Genomic DNA, 27961 nt, shown 5'->3' with positions numbered 1-27961 from the left:
AAGTGTGACACTTTGTGACAAGGGGGGGGGGGGGGTTCAATTATTTTGGAAAGAAGTGGGACATCCTTTATGGACAGCCCCTAAGTGGCGTATCCAAAAGGGGAGGATTTTAGCATAGACCAATATCCCCGCCCCCACGCAGAAAGTTTTGTTTTTTGATTATCGAAACCGACTAAAGCTATCGATAACCTCCCCCCCTCTCGGAATGTTTTCCTGGCTACGCCACTAATTACAACAAATAAAATTATATTTAGTAAGTTACCAGTCCTATAGCCCGGGTTAAGGCAGAAATACATGAAATACACCGCCAGCTCAGTCATTCCAGCCGAGGACTGCAGTTTCGTGCACTCATCAGCCCGGCATAAGAGTGATTGAGCTGGAGGTGGAAAACCTCTTAAGGAAGTCTAGAGTGCCAAACAAACTGGTAGCTAATACAGTATGCCGCGCTGATGAGTGCTAATAAGCACGAAACTGCAGTCCTCGTGCTGGAATTGACTGAGCTGGCGGAGTATTTCATGTATTTCTGCCTTAGCCCTGGCTATAGGGCGGAAACTTACTGAATATACCTGCCTTGCCTTCAATATTCGAGTTGAACCGAACCATTGTTTCGGTCACTCGTCTGGTCAGTGCTAATTCTGTATTAGCTACCAGTTTGTTGTTTCGGTTACTCGTCTGGTCAGTGCTAATTCTGTATTAGCTACCAGTTTGTTTGGCACTCTAGGCTTCCTTAAGAGGTTTTCCACCTCCATCTCAGGCACTTCCTATGCCGGGCTGATGAGTGCTAATAAGCACGAAACTGCAGTCCTCGGCTTTAATTGACTGAGCTGGCGGTGTATTTCATGTAACTAATAAAATTGTTAAATTTTAAATGCATTTTTTTGTAGCAGCATTGTTATATTTTAATTTCTTTTTTTCTTATGTTTGCAAAGTCACTGCCATTGCTAAATCCGAGCAGAATTCAACAAAAAGGATTCCAGTAAAATCCGGAAATCTCCTACTGGATTACAACTGGCCCCGGATGAAAGCCGGACTGACTCGTTTCCCTCACCGGACTTCCTGCTACCATTATTATTCTCCGGATTCTGAAGGTCAATTCAAGCTGAGGAAATGTCCTTCAGGCCTGATCTTCGATTATCTTACCCTCAACTGTGGAACGAAAACATTTTCTCAATGCTGGAGCAGTCAATTTGATCGTGGTATGTAGACATGGAAAATTTCCGGAAATTTTGAGGCACCAGGAAAAAAGGGTTTCCGGTATTTTTCAGGAACCTGTACCTTCCCTTGAGCACATGTGAACAATTGAAGACATTTTTTTGCAAATACCATAAAGTAAAGTAGTAATTTTTTTTACAAATGCCATAAAGTAAAGTAATGTTCTTTTTACAAATACCATAAGGTAAAGTAATATTTTATTTTACAAATACCATAAAGTAAAGTAATATTTTTTTTACAAATACCATAAAGTAAAGTTATAATTTTTTTTACAAATAACATAAAGTAAAGTAATATTTTTTTTACAAATACCATAAAGTAAAATAATATTTTTTTTACAAGTACCATAAAGTAATATTTTTTTTACAAATGCAATAAAGTAAAGTTATAATTTTTTTTACAAATACCATAAAGTAAAATAATATATTTTTTACAAATACCATAAGGTAAAGTAATATTTTTTTTACAAATACCATAAAGTAAAGTAATATTTTTTTTTACAAATACCATAAAGTAAAGTAATATTTTTTTTTTTAAATACCATAAAGTAAAGTAATAATTCTTTTTACAAATAACATAAAGTAAAGTAATATTTTTTTTACAAATACCATAAAGTAAAATAATATTTTTTTTACAAGTACCATAAAGTAATATTTTTTTTACAAATGCAATAAAGTAAAGTTATAATTTTTTTTACAAATACCATAAAGTAAAATAATATATTTTTTACAAATACCATAAGGTAAAGTAATATTTTTTTTACAAATACCATAAAGTAAAATAATATTTTTTTTACAAGTACCATAAAGTAATATTTTTTTTACAAATGCAATAAAGTAAAGTTATAATTTTTTTTACAAATACCATAAAGTAAAACAATATATTTTTTACAAATACCATAAGGTAAAGTAATATTTTTTTTACAAATACCATAAAGTAAAGTAATATTTTTTTTTACAAATACCATAAAGTAAAGTAATATTTTTTTTTTAAATACCATAAAGTAAAGTTATATTTTTTTTTACAAATACCATAAAGTAAAATAATATATTTTTTACAAATACCATAAGGTAAAGTAATATTTTTTTTACAAATACCATAAAGTAAAATAATATATTTTTTACAAATACCATAAGGTAAAGTAATATTTTTTTTACAAATACCATAAAGTAAAGTAATATTTTTTTTTACAAATACCATAAAGTAAAGTAATATTTTTTTTTTTTAAATACCATAAAGTAAAGTTATATTTTTTTTTACAAATACCATAAAGTAAAATAATATATTTTTTACAAATACCATAAGGTAAAGTAATATTTTTTTTACAAATACCATAAAGTAAAGTAATATTTTTTTTACAAGTACCATAAAGTAAAAGTAATAATTTTTTTTACAAATAACATAAAGTAAAGTAATATTTTTTTAAAAAGGCCATAAAGTAAAATAATAATTTTTTTTAATATCTAAAAAAAATCCATGCCACAAACAAAAAACTATTCAATCATGAGGACACTTTTGCTCTGAGAAATTGAAAATATTTTTTGAGAAATGAGGAAATAAACAAAAAATATTTACGTGTGCCCCTTCTTCTATAAAAATTGACCTTTCTGTTTCAAAACTGCCAGCAGTTTTCTTCGCTCGAAACAGCAAAAGTTATTCATAGTCAAGTCCTCATTCAGTCAATAATTTTGGACAGGATGTGATTTTAATAAATTGTTAATCAATCTTTTAGGCAGTAAGCTGCAGTATTTCATTTATGTAATTGAAAATTTTAAACAAAGTTTTTTTTTTTATTTGTTACATGCAGTTTTACACAATATGCGCTTAACGAACTATATAATACAATGCTGGCAAAAAAAAAAAAAAAAAAAATGCATCATCCCGCATTTTTACAACAATGGGATTATGTGAGAAGTTTTGGTCGACCGATTAACGACGGATGTATGTGAAATTCTGCAAAAACTTATGAAATAAACATTTAACAGCAGGAATCCGATCATTGTTTACGTAGATCGGGGCTGTCTCCGGGCCCAGGCAAACTGCTGACCCCATGCTCATTTTCCATTTCTGAACCTGCGTGTGAGTTTAGAGAAAAAAAAATTACTCAACCCCATGTCAATTTAAGTCTAATGGCAGGATAAAGGTTTTTGAGTTGTCACTTACCAGTTTTGCCCTGTGGCACGGAGCAGAATCATCCTGGAAAATGACGTTTGGAACTGAAGTGAAGGGATCCCGGATAGTATAGGAAGCAATTTCTCCTCCAAAATGCCGATATACACCTGAGCGTCCACTGTTCCTTGCGCAAAGTGAAGCCCGCCAACTCTTTGATCAGAAATACATCCCCAAATCATCTGGGAAACGGGATGCTTGACTGTGTGTTGAATGCAGTCGGGATGATATTCCTCTCTTTTGCGGCGCGGGTGATGCAATTTTTTTTACCACCCCTATATGGTGTGTGGAGTTCATACATACACATTATTACACTTAATGTCCATTAATCGGTATTATTGATGGTATTCTGCCCTGGATTAATATTATATTATTTCCGTAAAAAAAGTATAGCAACGCTAAAAAAAATTATGTTGTGAAGTTTATCGTTGTTAATAGGTGTAACATTGCGCAACTTATGGACTAAGATGTGCCGATTTTAAGACAAATCTTACATGAAAACATATTCAAATTGTATATGACTTGGCTTATTTTTGAGGGAGTTATCGCTATTTTTGTGATTCTTCCTTAATTTATGTCAAGCGGTGTATAATGCCAAGCAAACTTTTTTTTTTAACATACAAACTATATTTTGGGCAAACCCAACCTGGTAGTGTCGCAATGCCGTGATTAGGATCTGCGTAGAATTCACAATGCTACCAGCAGTAGCGGATACAAGGGGTTCATGCCCCCCCCCCCTTAAACCGTCGACAACAGTATCCGTCCACATTGTGTTCAAACACTTTATGCATAAAATGTAAACGATTACAGTATATTTTCAATTCATTAAGTTTTTTTGAAAGTAAATATTTGAACTACTATACTTCATGTCAATGCTTATGAAATTAATTTGCAACGTTTATCTCCAATCAACTACGTTATTCCTACAAGGGTGTCCATATGTAAAGGGGAGCTCAGATATTTTCCCCATGAAAACTGATTTCAGTGCAGATTGGACTTATTAAAATTTGACATTTTTAATAACTTATTCGTTAACGGCTGAAGAAGAAATGCTTTTACGTTTTTGCAAAGAAAAAAGTACTAAAAGCAAAGAAGTTTTAAATTCTAAAGGGGGCTTGAACCCCCATCGCCCCCTTCCCTTATATGGGCGCCCTTCTATTCCTGCCTGATTTATTTATTTTTTTATTTATTTATTTATATATTTATTTATTTATTTTTTGAGCAATCACGATTGATTATTCTTCTCACTTGACTGTTTTCATGTGCTATCATTTTATTTTCCCGCCAGCACCCTCTGCACCATCACCGTCGACCGGCTCCTCACGATGCTGCTCCTCTAGCGAAAGCCGTTTCCAAGTTGCGTCAATATCCTACACACACGCGCATACATACACAACTACACATACACACGCGCACACACAAATACATACACCTACACACATATACACAAACACATACACACATACAAACACACACTCAAACACATACATACACACACACGCATACATACAGACACGTACTACACATACATACAGACACATACCCATAGACACACACCTACACAAAACTACCCACACACTCATCACACTCATGCCTGCACACAGACACAAACACATATGCTTACACACACATACACATTCCAGACCACACACAAACACTCATACACACAATTACCCACACACTCATACCTACACACAGACACAAACACACATGCCTACACACACATACCCTCCTACACACAAACACCCCCCCCCCCCCACACACACACACATAAACACACATGCCTACATACACACACTCGTGATTGCGAAAAACATAATTTGAATTCAAGAGGTCAAAATTCAAATTAATTTTTTCCCCCCCAATGAAAAATTATGGGTAAGATTTTTATTTTTTTTTTTTTTATTAACCATTAAGCAGTTTTAGAAATTTTTCGTTCTCAAAACCGTAGTTTCGTTCGGGGGGAGGGGGGTCATGTCCCCCCCCCAAAAGGTTTTCTGTATGCCCCCCTCCCTGGCTACCAGGTTGGATTTGTCTCAACCGTAGTTACTAATACATAATCCACAACAGATTTGGTATGCAATCGATGATGACCGTATTTGCTGTTAGCAGTTGATGATTTGTGACGTAGTAATTGAAGGTTCTTGGCTTTCAGGTTACAAGCCTCTTTACCACAGGAAACACTTCCACTGTCCGTTGTCCTGGGGAAGGTATCCCGACATCTTGAACTGCAAAAAGTACTTCCAGTGTCGTGCGAAGAAAGCACTTCACAGAACGTGTCCGAATTTCACCCTCTTCGATGAAACTAAAGGCAGATGTGTACCACAGACTCTGGCTATATGCTCTGACAAAGCTGGCAAGTTTTTCTCTCCCCTCTTCTTTTTCTTTTCTAATTTGTGTATGTGTACGTGTGTAGTGTGTATGAGAGAGAGAGATATATAGAAATGTGAGGCAAAGTGAAATACAGTCGGACCTCCATATATCGAAGTAGCAAATTGCCGGAAAAAACTTCGATATATAGAAATTTCTATGTATGGAAACGATCTTATTTTATCATAAAAGTGTCCTAAAATATTAAAGTAAAAACTAATTTTCGTGTATGAAACCCAATTTATAATTTATACGAGTATCGGATTAAATGAAAGTAATGAGTAAAAAATTAACAGAAATTATATTTTTACGCCAACCATACATCTTCATATTCTTTGGCAATTCAACTTGATTCGCAACATGAGGGAATTTTTGTTTTAACAATGTGATCGAGAGAAAAATAAAAAATCAATCTACTTAACTTGAATGATTTTTATTGAAGCTAAGAAGACTAGGAATGATAATCAACAAACAAGAGGGATAATTTGAAAATGATTTTACAGTGTTACTGGTTACAGCTAAGATTTGAAATAAACTTGAGGGAATTTAAGAACTTCAGAACGGAATAACGACTTAACTACACACCCTTCAACTCCATATTTCTTATGAGTTTTGTAGCAACCTTTAGTGAACATAATTTTCTCCCCTAACCTTCATTTTTTCTGAGACAAACAGTCTAAAGTAAAAAAAAAAAAAAAAAAATACAAATGTCGCAAATTTTTTTTCGATATATAGAGATTTTTTCGATATATAGAAACAATTTTTCTATGTAATGAACATAGAAATTTGCTAGGATTTTGATACATAGAAAATTTCGATATGCGGAAGTTCGATGTATGGAGGTTCGACTGTAGTTAAGATGACTTACTTTATTCAAAATGAAGAAATTGGACATTTTTTCTGAAAATTACAGTTTATAAAGAAAGAACAATATAGTTTATGATAAACTTGCATTAAAACATTATTTTTTATTTTTGGCAGCGAATGTGTACCTTCACAAAAAGGTGAAAAAAATTCACTGGTATATTTTTCGCTGAAAAACACACCGACTTCACACAAAGAAAATAGAATTAATTTCTGCAAGAAAAAATTGACTTAAAGTCTTTTTTAAAAAAATCACTGATTTTCGGGCTGAGAGCGCTTTGAAATTCTTTTTTTTTGCCTGCCAAAGTTGAGTTTGATAAGCTAGTTGCGCTGAAAAATATAATACTCCGCCTCTATTAATGTGGACTTAGTTTCATTTATTTTATCATTGTACGAGGCTTGTTTTTAAAGTAAGGTCCGTTTAGAAATAAAAAAAGAACGAGTATAGATAGAGCAAAGACATTTATTGCACAAAAATATACCACCCTTACTCTATATTTTGACATTGCTCCATTGATTTTCCAAGCATTTGTCATAGCGTGGTACAGCTTTTTGTATACCTATTCGTACAAATTTACCGCCTGTGTAGACGACCATGAGAACTCTTACAGGGCTTTGGCTGGGACGTTTTTGAACATCCTCTGGTCTGCCCTCACCTCGCTCGCAGCATCTTTCATTTGTTTCGGCATCTAAAGTCTTTCCTAGGTGGTCTGTGGCACAACAGCAATTATGAGCTCAGAGAACATGTTACCCCCATGGTTGACTACACGGGCGGCCATTTTCTACGAGTAGGTATACAAAAACCTGTACAACGCTATGACAAATACTTAGAAAATCACGGGAGCAGTGTCGAAATGTAGCGCAAGAGTGGTAGATTTTTTTGCAATAAATGTCTTTGCTTTATCTGTTTTCGTTCTTTTTTTATTTCAAAACGGACCTTACTTTAAAAACGTCCCTCGTATGTAATTCGCAACTCCAATAAACTATAGGGGGCGCTGCAGCCACGGTCTAATGGCGGATGAAAAAGGTAAGACAAACAAATACCGTAACTTATAACTTGCTTTGACGCATAATGAATGGCTGTAATTTTTCATCGTGTTTGTGGGAAGCTTTCTTTTCTATTCTTCTGAAATTACATTACACCACAAACTGTCTGAAGCCTGTAATCTACCCCAAAGAAAACACGTGGAATAGAATGTTTTACCTTCTTCTTTAGTATTGTTTATCGCCGCAAGGTAGCGTATTCGAGCTCTGGAGTTTGCGAATCGCTTATTTCACGAAATGTATCTGATCCTTAGCCATTGTTTAAGCAAAGAATTTATTAAAACTTTATTGGTGTACGTTCGGATTCTTAACGCTTTGGATAAGTAGCAAAAACATCTCCCCGTAACGAATTTGCAGCAAGGCAATTTAATGAATCAAAATGGCATGATCGAGGAAAGAAATAGGGGAGGGGGGACTCAATGTGGTTTGGAATACGCCTAGACATTCGGAAAACTACTCAAAATGTATTCGGAGGCGAGCGAATTGGAAACTTAAGTCGAAATTAGAGTAAAAATTTCTTTTGCGAACACATTACTACCTCTTCTTCTTACATGTACAGGGTGTCCTGAGAAAGACTGTTTTCAAAAAAAAAAAAAAAAAAAATTCTTGCAGAAAATTCGTGTGGCGGGCCGTAAATTTTTTATCCCTGAGTTCCAAATTTTAGTTGCAAGTTTTTCCAGTAGATGGCGCTGCAGATAGTAAGCCCGGAAATTAAAAAAAAAGAGAAATTACATCATAATTTTTCGAAAATAATGAACAAAAAAAATAAAGTAATATTTTCAAACAATCGTCGGCTGTAAACCCATGTCGCAATAGGAGGAAAAATCGGTGAATTTCAATTCTTCTTTTTTGACTTACAGGCTTACTATGTGCAGCGCCATCTATTGAAACATTTTTGAACTAAAATTTGCAAATCTGAGGGGGAAAATTTAGTGCCCACCACATGAATTTTCTGCAAGAATTTGTTCTTTATCATTAACCGTTCTCCTGTTATAAATTTTTGAAAACAGTCAGTCTTTTTCCGGACACCCTATAAGTAAAAAACAAAAATGCATAAGCTTGAAAACAACGAACAGTTTCAGAAAGTTATAACTTTGACACATTTTTCTTTACAGAGGTCGAAAAGTATTACAAGTGCCCCCGATCTAGAGGATTATTCATGTACTCTAAAGATTGCTCAAAGTACCACAAGTGTAGGCAAAGGATATCAAAGCTCCGGTCGTGCAAGTTGGGATATTTATTTGATTCCAAAAGCTCCAAGTGTCTTCCCAAAGACGAAGTTGTATGTGGACACCGTTACAATCCGTATGGTAAAAGAAAACTTCACTTCCAATAATTGTTGTTATTTAACCCAAAATATGTTTTTCAGGAGGAATTATCGTAACGTGGAACAGTTGGCACGTTTTCAAAATTTTTTGCCAGACTGGTCAAAGGTCAAAACAAAGCGTTTATCTGCATGGCAACCGCTGCCAAAACCATCGTTGCGTAAATTTAATGTTTATTTTTAAACAAAATAAGCTATTAAGAATAAAAGTTGTATTAAAGTGAACAAAATTTAGCCAAATAATTAAATAAAGCCATTAAATTGTGAAACATTCTGTCAAATTATACAGCACAAATTGTATTAGCTAACATAAATAGTTCCATTAAAATGTAAAACTTAAGTATGAGCACAGCAAACACGGTAACAGTTATTTCAGCAATGAAAATGTTTTTCGCCAATTCGTCACGCGTTCCACGTTTGTATAATTCCCCTTTATTTTAGCCGTGAATCCTTTCCTTTTAATCCGCGCTATCAATTTAATTAAGTCGATGAAAATATCAGAAAAATGTTTAGTTTGAGAACAAGATCCCACCAACAAAAAATTTCCACTCCCATCTGTTTTTTAAACAAAGCAGTTTTTATTCAGGTTTAATAAAATGAATATAAGGTAAACACACCACCGGTAGTGGCCAGTGCTTCAGTATAGCGGCCACTTCAAGATTTATGTTTGAAAAAATAGGTTTCCAGGTCTTCCAATGGATTCAAAAGTGCATCAAACGTGCAAGAGGTACTACAGTGCTGGTAAAAAAAATTGCATCACCCTCGCATTTTCCCAACAATGGGATTATGTGAGAAGTTTTGGTCGACCGATTAACTATGAATGTATGTGAAATACATAGACTAATAATAAGAGTAGAACAAGCTTTCCCAGACTTGCTGATGAAAAAATTGGTTCATGGATACATCATGTGACTGGTGTAAGGCTTGGCGAACACTTTGGCAGCATGGTTGCTAGATGGCAACATTATCTATAGTTTGGCACTCGACAAGTATTTTGAGACGTAATGTGCTTTCATGATAATTTTTTTCCAGGTGCAGAGATTAAACTGTTTTTCTTTTAGTTATGCATTATTTTGACATTAGTAATTAGTTTTTGATCACAGTTTTCAGTAACTTTTATTTCATTCGGAACTGCTATGTCAGCGTTGGCGTGAACGTAATGGCGTAAACGTTTTGCGTTAACGCAAAAATGTACAAATCGGTATCTTAAATTGACATTGTAAGTAAAAATCTTACCATTTATCGATTCTTTTTTGGGCGCTTGCATCTTTAATTGCTTAGAGAGTTATTGAAATCGACTAAAGAAAATGCACAGTACTACCTAAACGAAAAACTCACTACATTAATAAAATATTTACAACTTAGAATGACAAATTTACAAATCGGACTCCATAAAAGATCATTCTTCCGTGTTCCATCAATTCTACTTATTTTATTTCTCGCGAGCGTTGATCGTCTGCTATGATCAACGCCCGCTGTTGCTAGGATATCCACCAGTCACATGGTTTGGTTTATGAGCAGCAAAAGGGTTGCCATAGCTCGGTCTATTCTTATTATTAGTCTATGGTGAAATACTGCAAAACTTATGATATCAACATTTAACAGCAGGAATCCGATCATTGTTTACGTAGATCGGGGCTGTTTCCGGGCCAATTCAAACGGCTGACCCCATGCTCATTTTTCCATTTCTGAACCTGCATGTGAGTTTAGACGGAAAAAAATTACTTAATCCCATGTCAGTTTCAGTCTAATGGCAGAATTAAAGATTTTGAGTTGTTACTTACCAGTTTTGCCCTATGGCACGGAGCAGAATCATCCTGGAAAAGGACGTTCGGAACTGAAGTAAAGGGATCCCGGATAGTAGGAAGCAGTTTCTCCTCCAAAATGCCGATATGCAACTGAGCGTTTACTGTTCCTTGCGCAAAGTGAAGACCACCAACTCCTTGATCAGAAATCCATCCCCAAATCATCTGGGATACGGGATGCTTGACTGTGTGTTGAATGCAGTCGGGATGATATTCCTCTCCTTTGCGGCGCGGGTGATGCAATTTTTTTTTTTACATCCACTGTACAATACTACTTCCTGCACGTTTGAATCCATTGGAAAACCTGAATTCCTATTTTTCAAATGTAAATCTTGAAGTGGCCACTACTGAAACACTCTGAAGCACTGACCACTACCGGTGTGTTCACCTTACTTCTGCTTCGTTGCTTCTCAAAACCTGGAAGTAAGGTGAACTTGTGCTGAAACATTAGGTTTTGGGTTACTTTTTCAGTTTTCGTTTCGAATTGCAAACTCTATTAACTTGCTAGTAAACTCATTAATTAATTAATTAAGGAGCACAAAATTATCTTTAAAGGGTTGTTTTTGCTTTTATTGTAGCTGTAGGAGAGGGGAAATATTTGATTCCAGAGTTCGTAAATTTTTGAAAAATTATTTCCCTCTTTGTTTTATTTTGTGGATTCAATTGTGTGGAGATTCAATATCTCCTCACCTCCTACATCCAAAACAAAAACGAGCTGATGTGTGCATCACATGACTTCCTTTTACTCCAATTTCATGTCATTTTCCCATTATTGGCAATTTTAATGTGATTCAATAGTTGACTCTCTAAATATCAACAGCAGTGGCCAGATTAAAACCAGATTTAAAAAAAAAAATTAAAAATCGCCAAATTTGTCGCTAAGTTGGCGACAAAACTTGGCGACCAAAAGACTGGCGATATATCGCCAAGTGTCTGCCAAATTATAACATCATTTGAGTTTACATCGAAATTAACACTTTCCTCCAAAAAGGGGGCAAAAGACCCCCTTAGGAACATGCGAATGCAACTAAAATGGAAGGTGCACAACTAGACACCACTAGGAGTCCACGTACCAAGTTTAAACTTTCTAGGACATACCGTTTTTGAGTTATGCGAGATACATACGTACATACACACATACGCACATACATACGTACATACAGACGTCAGGAGAAAACTCGTTGTAATTAACTCGGGGATCATCAAAATGGATATTTCGAGTGTCTGTACGTTCTTAGACATATCCACGTGTGGTCGAGTCGGAAAAAAAAAACCAACATTCATTCGGGGGTGAGCAAAATAGAAATTAAGGCCAATTTTTGAGTGAAAATTTTTTCGCGAATACAATACTTCCTTTTTTGTAAAAGGAAGTAATAAGTCATTTATTTCGAGATAGTTTTATGTTCCTTAGTTTATCGATGAAAGGTTTTGCTTGCGAGTAAATAATTGTTTAGATACGGACGTTAAAACTGAAAAAACGTTCTAAAATGATGGCGGCGTGAGTTAACGCGGCCATATTTTTGATATGGTAACCCAGCAGAAACATATAGTACCTTTAATCAGAATTATGTATACCTTGCATATCAGATATTACTAGTCAACTATATTTGTCTCGGTTCATTTAGCGGAAATTCATTTCTTTATTTTGCCTTTAGAAAAAATTCTGTTTCACAATTTTTAATTTGTTGAACAATTCACGTTTTGAAAAGTACTTAATACTTGAGCGTATTTTGCAATGACAAATCATGTTGCGATGCTGAATGCAGCATTTTTTTCTTTTTTTTCTGCATATTATTTTGTACTCTCTTATGTTGTACTAATCAACAGTCACTAAAAGTCATCGAAGCATCGAACAATATTATCTTATGTAACTTTTTCGGAGTTTAGAATGATGTGAAAAGGTAAATGAAATATTCTACAATTCCGCATTTATAAAAAAAAAATTCTAAAAATTCAAGTATAAAAATATCTCAAAACCGAATTTTAGGAAAATCGCTTGAAAATGCACTTTATCGTGTTCCAAGTAGTTTTTGTGCTCATGTTTCTAGAAAAATCGCTTGAATAATCGTCACTCGAAGTAAATCACAGATAGACTGATACACTTTTGACTGTTTTATTGATCAAATCGATTATAAAATTAAAAATTTTAATTTTTCTTTCATAAATTGGCCTAATACCTATCAAAATACTTTAACTTGCTTGCTTTATGTAACTAGTACTTATGATAGCATTTTTGTTCATAGGGGAAACAAATACTACTGGTTCGGATGTTCCTCGTTCCACTGTTGCTCAAAGAGTTCATAAAGGAAAGACTCGAAATTTCTTGATGGAAACTACTCAAAATGTGGATACGAAAACACCCGAGTTCCCCACGAACATCTCAACTGAGTTTCCTGATAGTTCTTTTGAAATTTCTGATGAGAGTTCTTCTGCAGAACATTTCAATTCAACATCCGACATTGCAACAGATGATTCATCTGAAGAACTTCTTTCTGAAATAACTGACCCGGACATCAACAGTTCTTCTCAAGAACATCTTATAGAAACAGCCGAGGGCAGTTCGTCGCAAGAATTCGCCCCGAGAACAGCAGAAGCAGCACAGGAGAAATCATCAACAAGTATGGCCAGGGCAACCCTCGAAGATTTCTCTGGAGGAATGGAGGTAATGAGAGGTGGTTCAAATTCCTCAGTAGGTTTCTCCACAGAAACAGCCCATAAGAATTCGTCCGAAGACTTATCTTCTGCAACAACAGAAGTGGCGCCAGGTAATTCATCTCGAGATTTCTCAACTGATGTAGCCGGAACAAACCACGAAATTCCATCTCAAGATATCTCAAATAGAACAGAGGTGACTGGTGATAGCAATTCGTCTAAAGATTTATCAACGCGAACAACCCATGGGAGTTCATCTGAAGATTTCTCAAAAGAATCACCAGAAACTGTCCCTTTTATAAAAATGATTTCAAGTCAAAAATCAGATAACTCTGAAGAACTTCAGGAAGAGCCATTTGTCAATTTCGTTAGTGTCAAACACATTGCGTGAGAATTAGATGCACACAAAAAAAAGCATTTGTTAGTAATTTAGTGTGGCTGAGATAAGTTGTTCCAAGACTTTGACATTATTTACCTCTTTTTGGGCCAGTACGGACGGGTGATTGGTGCTGAGTTGAGTTGAGCTACCTTCGTAAAAGTTTAGCGAAGACATTCCAACATAACTGGAACGCGCGCGAATAACACTTCTTCTTTTCACTAAACCCCCAAAATGAAGTAAACGTAGTCAAGGTCACTGGGCAGTTTATCAAAGCCACACAAGTCCATTTCTTGTTATTGCGAGATGTTAAAGACAAAACACTTAAAAAAATTAGTTCTATTAATGAAGAGAACTTCCATTACTCAAATATTAGGGTTCTAAAATTGTTTCAGCTCTGAAGTGTTGCAGATAACAAAGATCATGCTGACATAAGTTTAATCTATAATTACCAGTGTCTGTTTTTATCTAAAAGGGACTTTTCCCACTTTAAAAATAAACAACTCGTATGTTTCACCTTATAGAAGCTTTATTGAATGTACTAATCCCTTTACTAAAATTGCTATTCAAAATATTCAAGTGTTTTGAGGCGACAGATAATGAAGAGTAATTGAGGCGGTGAGAAGCAAAGGGATGTAGGTGGACATTTTCAAGTTTTGAGTGAAACGCGTATGAAGATAACGTCCTGGGTAGTCTTTCATTGATTTTTTTTCTAAATCATGCTGTACAGCAGCACCACCAGGGCTACTAGTGCCATCTCTTGCCCCAAGACAGAGAAGGGGTTCACTTACCACGTGTAATAGTTATCTCCAAATTTTTAATTTTGCCACTTACATCCCTTTGCTTCTCACTGCCTCAATTAATCTTAAGGTCGGTTTGCCACAATTCACGAATCTTTGTTATTTTGAACTTATAAATTAAATTGCATGCTTACCAATTGAGTAAAAATGATGGAACGCAGTGTCACACAAAAATAAAATGAATTATAAAACGAGATTTTCTTTTCTTTTCTTCTCTTTTATTTATTTAAAGTGTGCTTTTTTAAAGAAAGTGATATAGTAACCCTTCGTTACATCGCGTTTTTCGGAGGACAAAGAAAAAGAGCGATATATCCGAAAGCGCGTTATAAAGGTGGTCATTAAAAATAGTTAAAAGTTCAATACACAAGTAAATTAGCATTCATTCTTTTTGACATGATTTTCTAATGGTTTCGATGTAGTTCACGAATGTAGTATTCACCTATTGAAATTTGAACAAGATTGAAACTTAAGTAAATTTTCACCGTCAGAAAGTTAAAAACATCAAATGGCGAATGAAGACGATCTTTCTGAGCTGCCGCGAGACAAGAAGGCCGCATTCTAATACCCTCTTATTCCCAATAGACTTTCTAATCCGTTTGACTTGCTGTAGAGAGGATGGAAAAAGTAAAAGTAATCACATTGGTTACAGAAAAATCTTTTGCCCGCCCAGATTGTTCTTTTTTTCAATGTTTCTTTATGCTTCAATGTTTCGGGAGAAAGAAGAAAAGAGCGATATATCCAAATGAGCGATATAACGAGGCGCGATATAACGAGGGGCTACTGTATTTAGAAAGTTCTTTATTTATCGAGGTCCCACAGATTGATCCAATACCTTCTCTCTCACCTCAAAATAATACATAAGTTGTGTAGTATTTTCTGCACAGGTAGAAATGACTCCGCAAACTATAAATTATTTTTTAAAATTCTGAAAAAGCAGTTGTCTTTGTTTGCATCCCGTTCCCTTAATCAGTTCAAAACATAGATAATTCGATTCGGATGATGACTACAAATTCTTTGGATTTTATCTCATCGGTTTTTAATATCAAAGAGAGACAGAAAAGAAGTCGTTTGATCTTTTCTTCTTGAAATGATAAAAAGACATGCGCAATAATTGGCAATAGATAGGCGCGGATGAATCAACTTCGTCTGTTATTGGAAAGAATGCTTCAAACGGTTTAGAATTGCTGTATCTGTAAGCAAACATTTGTTAAATCCATTGGCTGATACGTTTAGGACTCTTTAAAACTTACAGCATAGTATTTAACAGTATTAAGAACTTGATGTTTTAAGCAACTTACTGAATTATGAAGATTTGAAAAAAAAAAAAAAATGGACACCACACTGAAGCTCTTCATAAAATTTGTTGTGCTGTTAGGTAAGTGCAAAAATTGTCTGTTACCGTACTAAAATGTACTAAAATGTTTGTTTAGTTTCAAGCATAACAACATTGTAACAACTAGTATGTTGTGGCCATCACGAAACTTTCTTCTATATCTTTTGCTTAATTATGATCCCTCCCCATGCTTGACGAGGCAGCAATATTCCCAACAAAAACAAAATTACACACACCAAAACTTAACGACCTTCTCAATTCCCGATTTATCTCAAAAGCAAAGCAAAGAATGAAAGTTATTTTGAAAGCCTATAGACACATATGTGTACCAAGTTTCGTTCGATTTCATGAGGTAGTTTTTGCTGTAGAGCGGCCACAAAAAACTGGTCACACACATACGTGACACACACACACACACACACACACACACACATTTTCCGAAAATGGTTGAAATGGACTCAACACACCTCAAAACATTCGAATCCATCAGAATTCACAAATTTGCACTAATCCAATACTTTCTTCAATATATTAGATATAGACGAAAGTAAAAATAGGTGTTTAAGTGATTAATAAATACAAATAAATGCAATAGTGATGCTAAGCAACAGGATCTGGGTCCAGTTAGGTTGGTCTTAGTTGATTTATTCAATCCACATTGAAGATGAAGAGCATTTTTAAAACTATTCACTCCATGGCAGGTAACAGTTGCTTTCGATAAACTATCCCAAATGACTACAACACGGTTAAGGTAGTCATTTTTCCTCAATTCAAGACTAGCTTTCGATTTTAAAAGCTTAAAGTAATGGCCTTGTGCAGAAATTTATCCCATCAACGTCCTCCATTTTAATAAACTTAAGGGGTCGACCCTAAACCTATTGACCATTTTTTTTTAATTTTTGAAATTAAATTTTTTTTTGACCAACCTTCTGAACATTTTTTTAAAATTTATGAATATTGTGTTTTTTTTTTTTTTTTTGAAACCATAACATACACACTCATTTCGCAACCAATAATTTATTTTCAAAATCTTAAAATATTGCCCACATTTTTCAAAAATTCAAAAAATTTAGGAAAATTTCCATTTTTTAAAATCCCTAAGGCTTTTTTGTTTTTGCACTTATTTATAAAAAAAAAAAAGATTTTTGCTAAGCAATCACAATATTCATCTCTAAAAATTTGTGCATTCATTTGTTTATATATTTATTGGAACATTTTTTGTGATTAATTATGTAAAAAATCGTAATTTTTTTTAAAATTCTGTTTTTAAAGGTATAACATGCTCTAAACATTTGAGTCATTTATAAAATGCTTATTCAATGCACAGTTTTGTTAAATATATTATCCTGACTGCAAAAAGAATTACTTTAAAGCTGTATCTTTAATAGAAAAAAAATCCTTAGGGATTTTAATGACATGAAAACACAAAAGATCACCGAGAAAAAGCAGTTTAAAGTTTTTCTTTTGCATAAGAACACATAGCGAGCATGATCGAAAACTACTCATAACTTTTTAAATATTTGAACAAAAGCGATGAAACTTTTCCCCTGTGTTTGGAGTAATTTGTAGTTTTGAAATAAACAATAAAATATTTTTTGATCGTTTGATCAGTTTTGAGGTACTGTGATCCCTTAAATATAACTGGATCATGCCCCTCTTTCTTATCCTCACTAGAGACTATGCGTGTTAAGCATTTTGAGTCCGGAACCATAAACTAAACCTGTAGTCCATTTGTGTGTTCAGCATACGGTCATCTACTTTCATGATTCCTCAAAACTAACTCCCTGTACGGAATTTAATTTCATGATTCTTTCAAAAGCAACTTCTTATATAGAATCTAACTTCGTGATTCTTTCAAATTTTTTGTCTAAAATCTAACTTCAAGACGCTACAAAACAACTTCTTTTATAAAAACGAATTTTTTGACTCTTCAAAAATAAATCCTTGTGTGGAACCAAATTTCGTGATTCTTTCAAATTAACCCTTTGTCTAAAATCTATTTTCATGACCCTGCTAAACTTCACTTTTTTTACTTCCTTTTACGAAAAAGGAAGCATTGTATTCGCGAAAAAATGTTCACTCAAAAATCGACTTTAATTTCCATTTTGCTCACCCCCGAATGAATGTTCAGGTTTTTTTTTCAACTCGACCACACGTGGATAAGTGCATAAGAACGTACAGACACGCGAAATATCAGTTTTGACGATTCCCGAGTTAGTTAGAACGAGTTTTTTCGTGACGTCTGTATGTACGTATGTATGTATGTGCGTATGTGTGTATGTGCGTATGTATGTCGCATAACTCAAGAACGGTATGTCCTAGAAAGTTGAAATTTGGTACGTAGACTCCTAGTGGGATCTAGTTGTGCACCTCTCTTTTTGGTTGAATTCGAGAGTTTTTAAGGTGGTCTTTTGCCCCTTTTGTATGTGTGTGTGTATGTTTTTGTGTGTGTGTATGTGTGTGTGTGTAGTTGTGTATGTATGCGCGTGTGTGTCGGGACATTTACGCAACCTGGAGACGGTTTTCGCTGCAGGAGCAGCATCGTAAGGAGCCGGTCGACGGTGATGCTGCAGAGGATGCTGGCAGGAAAATAAAATGATAGGACCTCAAAACAGTCAAATGAAAGCAATAAGCAATCGTGATTGCTCAAAAAAACTCTTCGTACAACAGCATATTTTTAATGTTCCTTAGGTATCTTCGGTACATCATCAGCCTTTTACGTCTTCAATCGGGACACCAACAAGTGCCTCAAAAGCAACGGCGCCTTCCCGAAACCGGGGAGTCTCTGCAGGTCCTACTACTTGTGCAAAAATTGGATTCCAGTCGAAAAGACGTGCCCTAGAGACCAGCACTTCGTTCCAGCTAGAGGAAGATGCGACTGGCGGGAGCTGTATCCGTGTCTTGAAAGTAAGACGTCTTTCTTTGGAGATTTTGTTCGCATTATGAGTAATTTTGTGGTGTTTTAAAAAAATACTGTTGCGTTGACGCAACAGTTGCAGTGGCGAATTTACAGGTTTGAGAGCCCGTCGCAATGCATTTTCTAGCGCTCCTTTGTCTATCACAGAACTACGTAAAAATTTGAAGAATGTACCGGAGAAAGAAGAAATGTCAGTTCTTTTTGTCGAGTTGAGTTCAGTAAGGTAACACTGAGGGTTTGAAAGTACAGTGGTGGTAAAAAAAAGTTGCATCACCCGCGCCGCAAAGGAGAGGAATATTACCCGACTGCATTCAACGCTCAGTCAAGCATCCCGCATCCCAGATGATTTGGGGATGTATTTCTGATCAAGGAGTGGGTGGACTTCACTCTGTGCAAGGAACAGTCAACGCTCAGGTGTATATTCGCATTTTGGAGGAGAACTGGCTTCCTATACTATGCGGGATCGCTTTACCGCTGTTCCAAACGTCATTCTCCAGGATGATTCTGCTCCGTGCCATGGGGCAAAACTGGTAAGTAACAATTTAAAAACCTTTATCCTGCCATTAGACTTAAATTGACATTTGGTTAGGTAATTTTATTTCTCTAAACTCACACGCAGGTTCAGAAATGGAAAAATGAGCATGGGGTCAGCAGTTTGCCTTGGCCCGGAAACAGCCCCGATCCACGTAAACAATGATCAGATTCCTGCTGTTTAATGTTTATTTCATAAGTTTTTTCAGAATTTCACAACATTCATCGTTAATCGTTCAACCAAAACTTTTCACATAAACCCATTGTTGTGAAAATGCGAGGGTGATGCAATTTGTTTTACCAGCATTGTAATTTGTTGCTTAATTTGAGTAGGTAAGAAAGGAGAAGAATCAAGGCGAAAAATCGCCCACAAATTTTACTGTACATCGAAAGAAGGATGCGGCTTTGAACTTTCAAGGGAGATTTCCTCGGACACTGGAGATATTGATTTTCGGCATTTGGAAGTATTGATATTTGGCATTTCTGCCCTGTGCATGTTGGCCTTTCTTCCAAGGGCACCCCAAAGGGAGGTGACCTTCCAAAAAATTTCTTATTCTGCAAATTTTGTCTGACGATTTGGCAAAATTATCATCATTCGCCGAAATTCGCAGTTCCATTCAGTACAACTATCATCATTCGCAGACATTCGAAGTTCATTCAGTGAAATTATCATCATTCGGCAAAATTTGGAGCTCCATTTGGCGATTAATTAATTTCGGCCCTCCCAAAAATTTAATTCCGATTTCTTCCCTATGTTGTTATTTATCAAGTGAATTTTTGTATCCCATTCGGTCAGAATCACTTGCAACTAAAACCATCCTTGAGCATTGATAAACAAACTTGAGTAAATTAAACCCCGTATTCAGACGATTTGATCCTCTGTCAGACAGACAAACCGCCGGTCGAAGCCTTCTGCGACCAATAAGAGGGTTCCAATCTGCGGTTCGGGTGTCTTAGAACACTGACGTAAGACGCTATAGTAATAAGAAACTACAGTAGAACCTCGATTATCCGAGCTTCGATTAACCGAGGTTTCTGTTAACCGAGCCGATAATGAAGTCTATTTATTTTTCAAAAAATAATGTAAATTTAAGAAAATGAGGAATTTTCAATTTGAAAATAAAAGTATTTTCTGGAAATGTGTGTTTTAATGCAACTTTCAATATTTAACTTGGAATTGCTAAAAAAATTCAATTGACTTTTTAAAACGTACTACAAGTTATTTTCCTTTTCAGTTTCTTTAACTGAAAAACATTACTTTTTATCTGTCCATCTTTTATAAATATTCTATCGTATTTTTAATTTATACAATTTACGATCCTGATAAGTTTTTAGATAAAGTTTCTATTAACCGAGAATTCCGAAATCCGAGGCTTTTGCGGTCCCAATTAGCTCGGATAATCGAAGTTCTACGACTAAACAGTTAAAATCGATTACCCGAACCTGTAGGGATTGGACTCAGTTCAGTTCGCAAAAGTTCGGATAAAAGACAGGTAGCTAAAAGAACGCCTCAGACTACATTAAAGCAGCTAAACTAGGAGGGGATATCTACCAATGAACTCACGCTTTATGGGGGGAAGGGGGTTCGTGAAAATGTGACATTTTGTGACAAGGGGAGTGAGGTGGTAATAATGGGTGCGACATCACGCATATTTTGTAACAATATACTTATGAAGAACAGCGTGACGTGGAACAAAGAGGGGAGGGGAGTGAGGTAAAGTGCTACATTTTATGAGACTTGGATGAGGGGTTCAAATTTGTGGGGGGGGGGGGAATGTGACGTCATTTATGGACAACCCCAATTACTTTGATATGGAAAATGTTTGTTTTACTCATATAGCAGGGAATTGCTCGATTTAAAACAAAATCGAGCTGGTCCTCTTTATTCAGCTAAAGAAAGTCAGCTGTTGTCCTGATCTTAACTTCCATCCTTTTTTCGAGTCCTTATTCCCTAACACAGGGGTTCCCAAACTGGGTGCCGCGACACTCTGGGTGCCTTAAGAAAAGGCGAACGGTGTCGTGAAGTGTCCATGGTGTCAATGTTTATGTATACAATAGAGATAGAATAGGGTGCTCTGAGAGGATTCAAATTCTTTGAGGGGTGCCGTTAATCGAAGAGGTTTGGGAACCCCTGCCAGAGTACATAATGTTCTCCATATTCGGTGTTCAGTAGCAAAATGCTCGGATAAGTGGATGATTCGATTTATTGGACGTCAATTCATCGGGGCTGTTCTGGGGTTTTCATCTTAGAGCAGGAATTAAAATGGAGGGAGCAAGTCCAATCATTGGCTTAGCAAAAGCTGACCCAAAGACCCCAAGTCACGTGACTCAACAACGACGAATGGGTGGCACGTTTTGCGTGAAACAAGCGAAAGAAACCTAATTCCTTCCAATGCTTTGCTTTAAAATGTATCACGTGACTTGGGGTCTGGGTTTCATGAAAGAAAGTCTTCATTCCCTCCATTTTATCTCTTCTCAATGGCTTTAATGACACATGTTTAAACTAAGTTGCTTACAAAAAAAAAAACACCAGCTCACAGCACTACTCTAGTAGCAACGACTCACCGACTAATCACACATCAATGCCGTCTGGTCAAGGACGGATGCAGAAAGTTTCCAAGGAGGGGGCGGTTGATTTTTGAACTCACCTCTTACTGCGTATGTGATTTATGAATGCTAGTGGGGGGGGGGAGAGTTTCCACATGATTTTCATCTAAAACAACTTAAATATAAAGATTTAGTCTAGGATGTTTCAACCCCTCCCCCTCCCCAACATAATCAAAGGTCGTCAAACATTGCGCTTTTTTGAAACTTCGGTTTCGAAAAATTATCAGAGGATAGTCACTGAACCCGTTATTTCCCCTGAAATTACACGAGGTGTCTAAAATCGTGTTTTAGTGACTTACATTTTGCAAAATGGCAGAGGGTAGGCATCCAAACTGCTTCTCCTAACATCGCCAAAGATAGTCTAAAATTGCCTTTTTGAAATTTAAATTCCGAAATGTTTCTGGAGGGGGGATTCGAAGCCTATTCCTTTTCCTAACATCGTCATCAAGGGCCGACACTTGTATTTTAGGACTTTAATTCAGAAAATTTACCGGCGCAGGTTCCCTCAAGGGAGGAGTGATAGCCCCTCCCTTGCAATATTATTCTTTCCAGACTCAATAAAGACTTAAACTCTATTAAGTCCAATAAGACTCTAAATTATTCCTTCCAGACGCAATGAATAAGACCAGACGCAATAAAGAATTAAAAAGATTTTCGTATCGTACTATTTGTACTAAATACTTTTATGATAGTAACGTTTAAAACAAATTTCTAACAGCACTTCATTTGTCCTTTACTTATACCAACAATAGTTTAGCAAGGGCTGGTTGTTTTCTCGGCAGTAACACTGCGCTCGAAGTGAAACGACTTTTACAGAATTCAAGTACTTTTTGTATATTATGGCGTAATTGATAATATTTGATTTGGCGACATTTGGTGACGAAACCTTGGTGTCCGCAGAAAAAAGTTTTGAGAGCCTTCCAACAGAAAGCTGTGTTATTGCAGTTTCCGGGCAGTTTTGAGCTCTGGTATGAAACTGAGGTGCAAGAGTTCAGGAGACCAGACGCAGAAAGAATAATAAGCAATAGAAGAATTGGCTTTATTCTTATCTCTGGTCGTCTATCGTCTGGTCTACCATCTCTATCGTCTGGTCTCCTGAACTCTTGCACCTCGGTTTCATACCAGAGCTCGAAACTACCCGGAAACTCCAACAACACATCTTTGGGTTGGAAGGTTCTCAAAACTTTTTTCTGCGGACACCAAGGTTTCATCACCGAATGTCGCCAAATCAAATATTTTGTGATCAATTAAGCCGTAATATACAAGTAGTACTTGAATTCTGTAAAAGTCGTTTCACTTCGAGCGCAGTGTTACTGCCGAGAAAACAACCAGCCCTTGCTAAACTCTTGTCGGTATAAGTAAAGGACAAATGAAACGCTGTCAGAAATTTGTTTTAAATGTTACTACAGTTGGCTCTCTGTTGAACGACGCTCTATTTAACGACTTTCTCTATTTAACGACGGCGTTTCGCGGTCCCAGATGGTCCACTGTAGTGTTAAAAGCATTCTATTTAAGGGCGTTTTCTACTTAAGGATGATTTTTTGTGGTCCCTTGAAAGTCGTTAAACAGAGAGCCAACTGTATCATAAAAGTATTTAGTACAAATAGTACGATGCGAAAATCTTTTTAATTCTTTATTAGTGACATCTATTTCTGATGATAAATGGAAACGTTTATATTTGTTTTCTTATTTGATATGTGTTCAGTGCTCATACTTGATTTTTTAAAAAAAAAAGCTATTAATGAATATATTACTACCAGCCACTAGTAACTAAAGAATGTTCCCAACCAGTAAACTTTTTACTTCCTTTTACAAAAAAGGAAGTATTGTATTCTCAAAAAAGTTTTCACTCAAAAATTGACCTTAGTTTCCATTTTGCTCACCCCACAATGAATGCTGAGATTTTTTTTCTACTCGACCACACGTGGATAAGTGCTTAAGAACGTATAGACACGCGAAATATCCATTTTGACGATTCCCGAGTTAATTACAACGAGTTTTCTCATGACGTCTGTATGTACGTTTGTGTGTGCGTATGTATGCCGCATAACTCAAGAACGGTATGTTCTAGAAAGTTGAAATTTGGTGTGTAGATTCCTTGTGGGATCTAGTTGTGTACCTCCTTTTTTGGTTGCATTCGAATGTTCCAAGGAGGGTCTTTTACACCTTTTTGGCGGGAAATTATTGTTAACTTCAATGGAAACTCAAGTGGTGTTATAATTTGGCAAACACTTGGCCAACACTATCGCCAGGTTTTTGGTCGCCAAGTTTTTGTCGCCAACTTGCCGACAAATTTGGCGGGGGGTTTTTTTGGCGATATTTAGAGAGTTAACCATTAAATCACATTAAAATTGCCAATGTTGGGAAAATTAATCTGAATGAAACGCTTTTATTTTTGCTTCGGTTCGCAACAAACTTGGGGTGAAAATATGTAAAGAGTTGTTTCTTTGCTTACTTCAAGTCCAGGGCACTATTATCATTAAATTAGCATGGTATTCGGTATTGAATAGTGAATACCTTTCAATAATATTTCCACCTGAATATTGAATACCTTTCTTTCGGGGAATTCGACTTACTCAGTGCTCTAAAGTCACTACTCTGCATTCTAAATCCTAAAGGTTGCGTTTTGTTTTCAGAACCCAACAGGAGCGAATGCATTCGGCCGAACGGGAATTTCTTGAAGCCGAACACCAAGTGCAAAGTCTATTACCAATGCTGCAACGGGAATCCGACAGAGAGAAGATGCGCAGGAGATCTGCTTTTCAATCCCGCCCTGGAGAAATGTGATTGGCCCGAAATATATACTTGCGTTGAAAGTAAGTGAAACTAATTTTCATAAATATTTAGTGAGAGATATTCGCAGAGCTGCCAACTTTTGAAAATCCAAAATCGCAGCAGGATTTTGCAGTGGGGGGAAGGAGGAGGGCGTGGCCGCTGCCGCCGATTTAAACAGTGATGAATTTTCAACCGTATAAAGAACAAAAACAATGATACTTAACAACTTTCAAGTATGATACAGAAAATATTAATACGGAATAAAAAAGTTTATATTCTTCATGGAACTTTTTGGCAGTTTTTCCGCTTTTTTGCCGAAGCTTCAATGACTCGATCAGCGTCGCGATCTAAAAACCGATCCATCTTTACACCATGCAACTTTCGAAGTGCGATGCTTGTTGCATAGAGACCGTCAGCACACGTGTAGAAGTCTGAACTTACCGGTTTAATTTTCATACTGTTTTTTTTTTTTTTTTTTTTTTTTTTTGAGCAATCACGATTGCTTATTTTTCTCACTTTACCGTCTTTGATGTTCCGTGCCTTTTTCAACCGCCACCGTCACCTGCAGGCGCAACTCTGTCCCCCGGTAACCGCTCCTGATGAGTGGTGTTCATATCCTACACACATACACGCTCATACACATACGCACTCACACACATACACACACGCCAACGTGCATACACACGGGTCTACGCACACACAAAAGCCTGCACATACACAACTAATACACACGTCTCCGTTCAAGACGAAAGGCCAGGCTTGGAGGGACAGGAGCCATGTCTAGAAACAAATGAGTTGGGTAGTAACCAATGAGTAGGGTCCTGTTGCAACTCGGGATTGCGAAAAGCATAATTTGAATTCAAAATTTCAGAATTCAAATTAATTATTACTTTTTTTTCTTTCTTTTTTTTTTCGGGACAGTAAATTAAAAATTCAAAAATCGTTGATTTTGGATCCGCTTTCGTAGCGTCGTAGTTTAAAGCTGTCATTTGTAGAAACTACGATTTTTTTCTAGCAATTGGCAGCTCTGTATTTGTATGAACATTCTGTTGTTGAGCCCAGAAATAAAATTCTGTCGAAGTACCGAAATTATTCACGGTCTAGTGAATAGTTCTGCAGTTGGAAGGGAACGCGGGGGGAAAGGCTGTTCCTTAAAATATTTGGTTCGGAATTTCAAAACTAATTCAAATTTACTTTAAATTGGTTTCAAACCACATTTTTAATAATGTTAGTGTCTGCTTTTCAAATTGAAGATCAGCAAGTTGCATAAACTGACTTTTTTGGCGTACCAGAAATCCGTCTACCATGACATCTCCGCTGTAAAAAGTTGAATTCTCCATTTTTCTTTGTTTAAATTTCTACTGCAATACTGCCAGTGTCTTTATTTTTTATATATAAATTTTTTTATTTTATTTTTTTATTATTATTTTATTCAATTAATTAATTTTTTTTTAATTTTATTTATTTATTTATTTTTTTTTTTTTTTGCGTTATGTTTACTTTTTTTTTTCAATGAATTGCAATAAACAAAGCACAGAATGTAATAAGCTGAGAGTTAAAGCCATTTAGCAGGGACAAGATATAACCACAAGTAAATGTCTAATAGCCATAACGGCATCCTTAAACGACGGGTTCGCCTTCACTTGCATACTAGATAAAATTTAACTACCAATGTGAAGTTAATCTTAGCTTTAATAACATTTTCATTATCTCCAGCTCTATTATGTCAATTCCTGATTGATGTTTTCCAACAAGGAGAAACTAAAGTACCTGGATACCACAACGGGATGTTTGCTTTATTTAATTATAGAATGAATTATTAAATGCATATAAAACTGTTACAAAACAATGTATGAAATACTAAAAATAATTATGTAATTGACACAAACAAATCTTAATATGACCTTTAGAAGATGGCACTTGACCACGTCTCGCTTCAGAAGAGACCGTTTCCATGCAGGTACGTTAGGTGGAGGAATAATGAAGAATGCAAGACAGAGAGAGAGAGAGAGGAAGTGAAGAATAAAATATTTGAGAGTGTTATAGAGTTTTTTTTTTTTTTTTTTGAACTTCTTGAAGGATTGGTAATTGTTTTAGAATAGAGTTCTGTCAAAAAAATTTATGATTTACCCAATTGCTTTCGCTTTAAAATAATTTCCTCATTTTTACATGCTTTGTATTTTTGCTAATATAATATATCATTGATTTTTTTTGGAACTAACGAGTATGTTATTTTTGTTTCAGGCACAAGCACCACCAGAACAACTCGCATTACTCGTACAACTCGTACTACACGAACTACTCGTACAACCCCCACAACTCGTACAACAACAACAACTACTACTACTGCTCCTCCCACGGCTCCTCCTACAACTACTACTCCCACAGATCCTCCTACGAATCCTCCTACAACTACTACTCCCACAGATCCTCCTACAGCCCCTCCCACGACTACCACTCCTACAGCGCCTCCCACAACTACCACTCCCACAGCCCCTGCCACAACTACTACTCCCACAACTGCTCCTACAACTCCAACTCCAACAGCTCCTCCGACGACTACCACTCCAACAGATCCTCCCACGACTCCCACTCCAACAGATCCTCCCACGACTCCCACTCCAACAGATCCTCCCACAACTCCCACTCCAACAGATCCTCCCACAACTCCCACCCCTACAGCTCCTCCGACAACTGAGACCCCGACAGCTCCTCCTACAACTACCACTCCAACACATCCTCCCACGACTCCCACTCCAACAGATCCTCCCACGACTCCCACTCCAACAGATCCTCCCACAACTCCCACCCCTACAGCTCCTCCGACAACTACCACTCCAATAGATCCTCCTACAACTACAACACCAACAGCTCCTCCGACAACTCCATTAACTACCGCTCCCACAGCTGCTCCTACAACAACAACAACAACAACCGAGCCTTCAACAGCAAAAGAAACAATTGAACCTTCAACGAAGGAATGGGACGAATCCGAACTCGTGTGCCCGGAGAAAAACGGTTGGTTTCCTCATCCGTACGACAAGCACAAGTTCATAGCCTGCAACAACGGCCACCTTTCCGTGCTGACTTGTCCCTCGAATCTCATCTACGATCACGGCAGAAGGCAATGTGTGTATCCAAAAAAGAAAGAATAGGTACAAGGTAAAAGAAAGAAAAAACAA

The 27961-nt window shown here is 36.3% G+C and overlaps 1 protein-coding gene across 1 annotated transcript; it reads left to right on the top strand.

Annotated features, from left to right (window-relative positions):
- The first annotated feature begins 942 nt into the window (after positions 1 to 942).
- On the top strand, positions 943 to 27961 carry LOC129227476 (mucin-7-like). Its single transcript, XM_054862048.1, has 5 exons — positions 943 to 1196; positions 8775 to 8969; positions 18641 to 18856; positions 24641 to 24820; positions 27024 to 27961. Exons 1-5 carry the CDS (start codon positions 1019 to 1021, stop codon positions 27932 to 27934), a joined length of 1680 nt encoding a protein of 559 aa, XP_054718023.1. The 5' UTR covers positions 943 to 1018; the 3' UTR covers positions 27935 to 27961.

This window comes from Uloborus diversus, chromosome 1 (genome assembly GCF_026930045.1).
Source record: "Uloborus diversus isolate 005 chromosome 1, Udiv.v.3.1, whole genome shotgun sequence".
NCBI lineage: Eukaryota > Metazoa > Arthropoda > Arachnida > Araneae > Uloboridae > Uloborus > Uloborus diversus.
This window is presented reverse-complemented; position numbering and strand designations above follow the sequence as displayed.

Excerpts from the sequence above, each read along its gene's own strand:
- LOC129227476 (XM_054862048.1), top strand. The coding sequence starts at position 1,019 with ATGAAAGCCGGACTGACTCGTTTCCCTCACCGGACTTCCTGCTACCAT. Across the intron at positions 1,197-8,774 it reads GAGCAGTCAATTTGATCGTG|AGGTCGAAAAGTATTACAAG; the intron begins GTATGTAGACAT and ends TTTTCTTTACAG. Across the intron at positions 18,857-24,640 it reads GCTGTATCCGTGTCTTGAAA|AACCCAACAGGAGCGAATGC; the intron begins GTAAGACGTCTT and ends TTTTGTTTTCAG.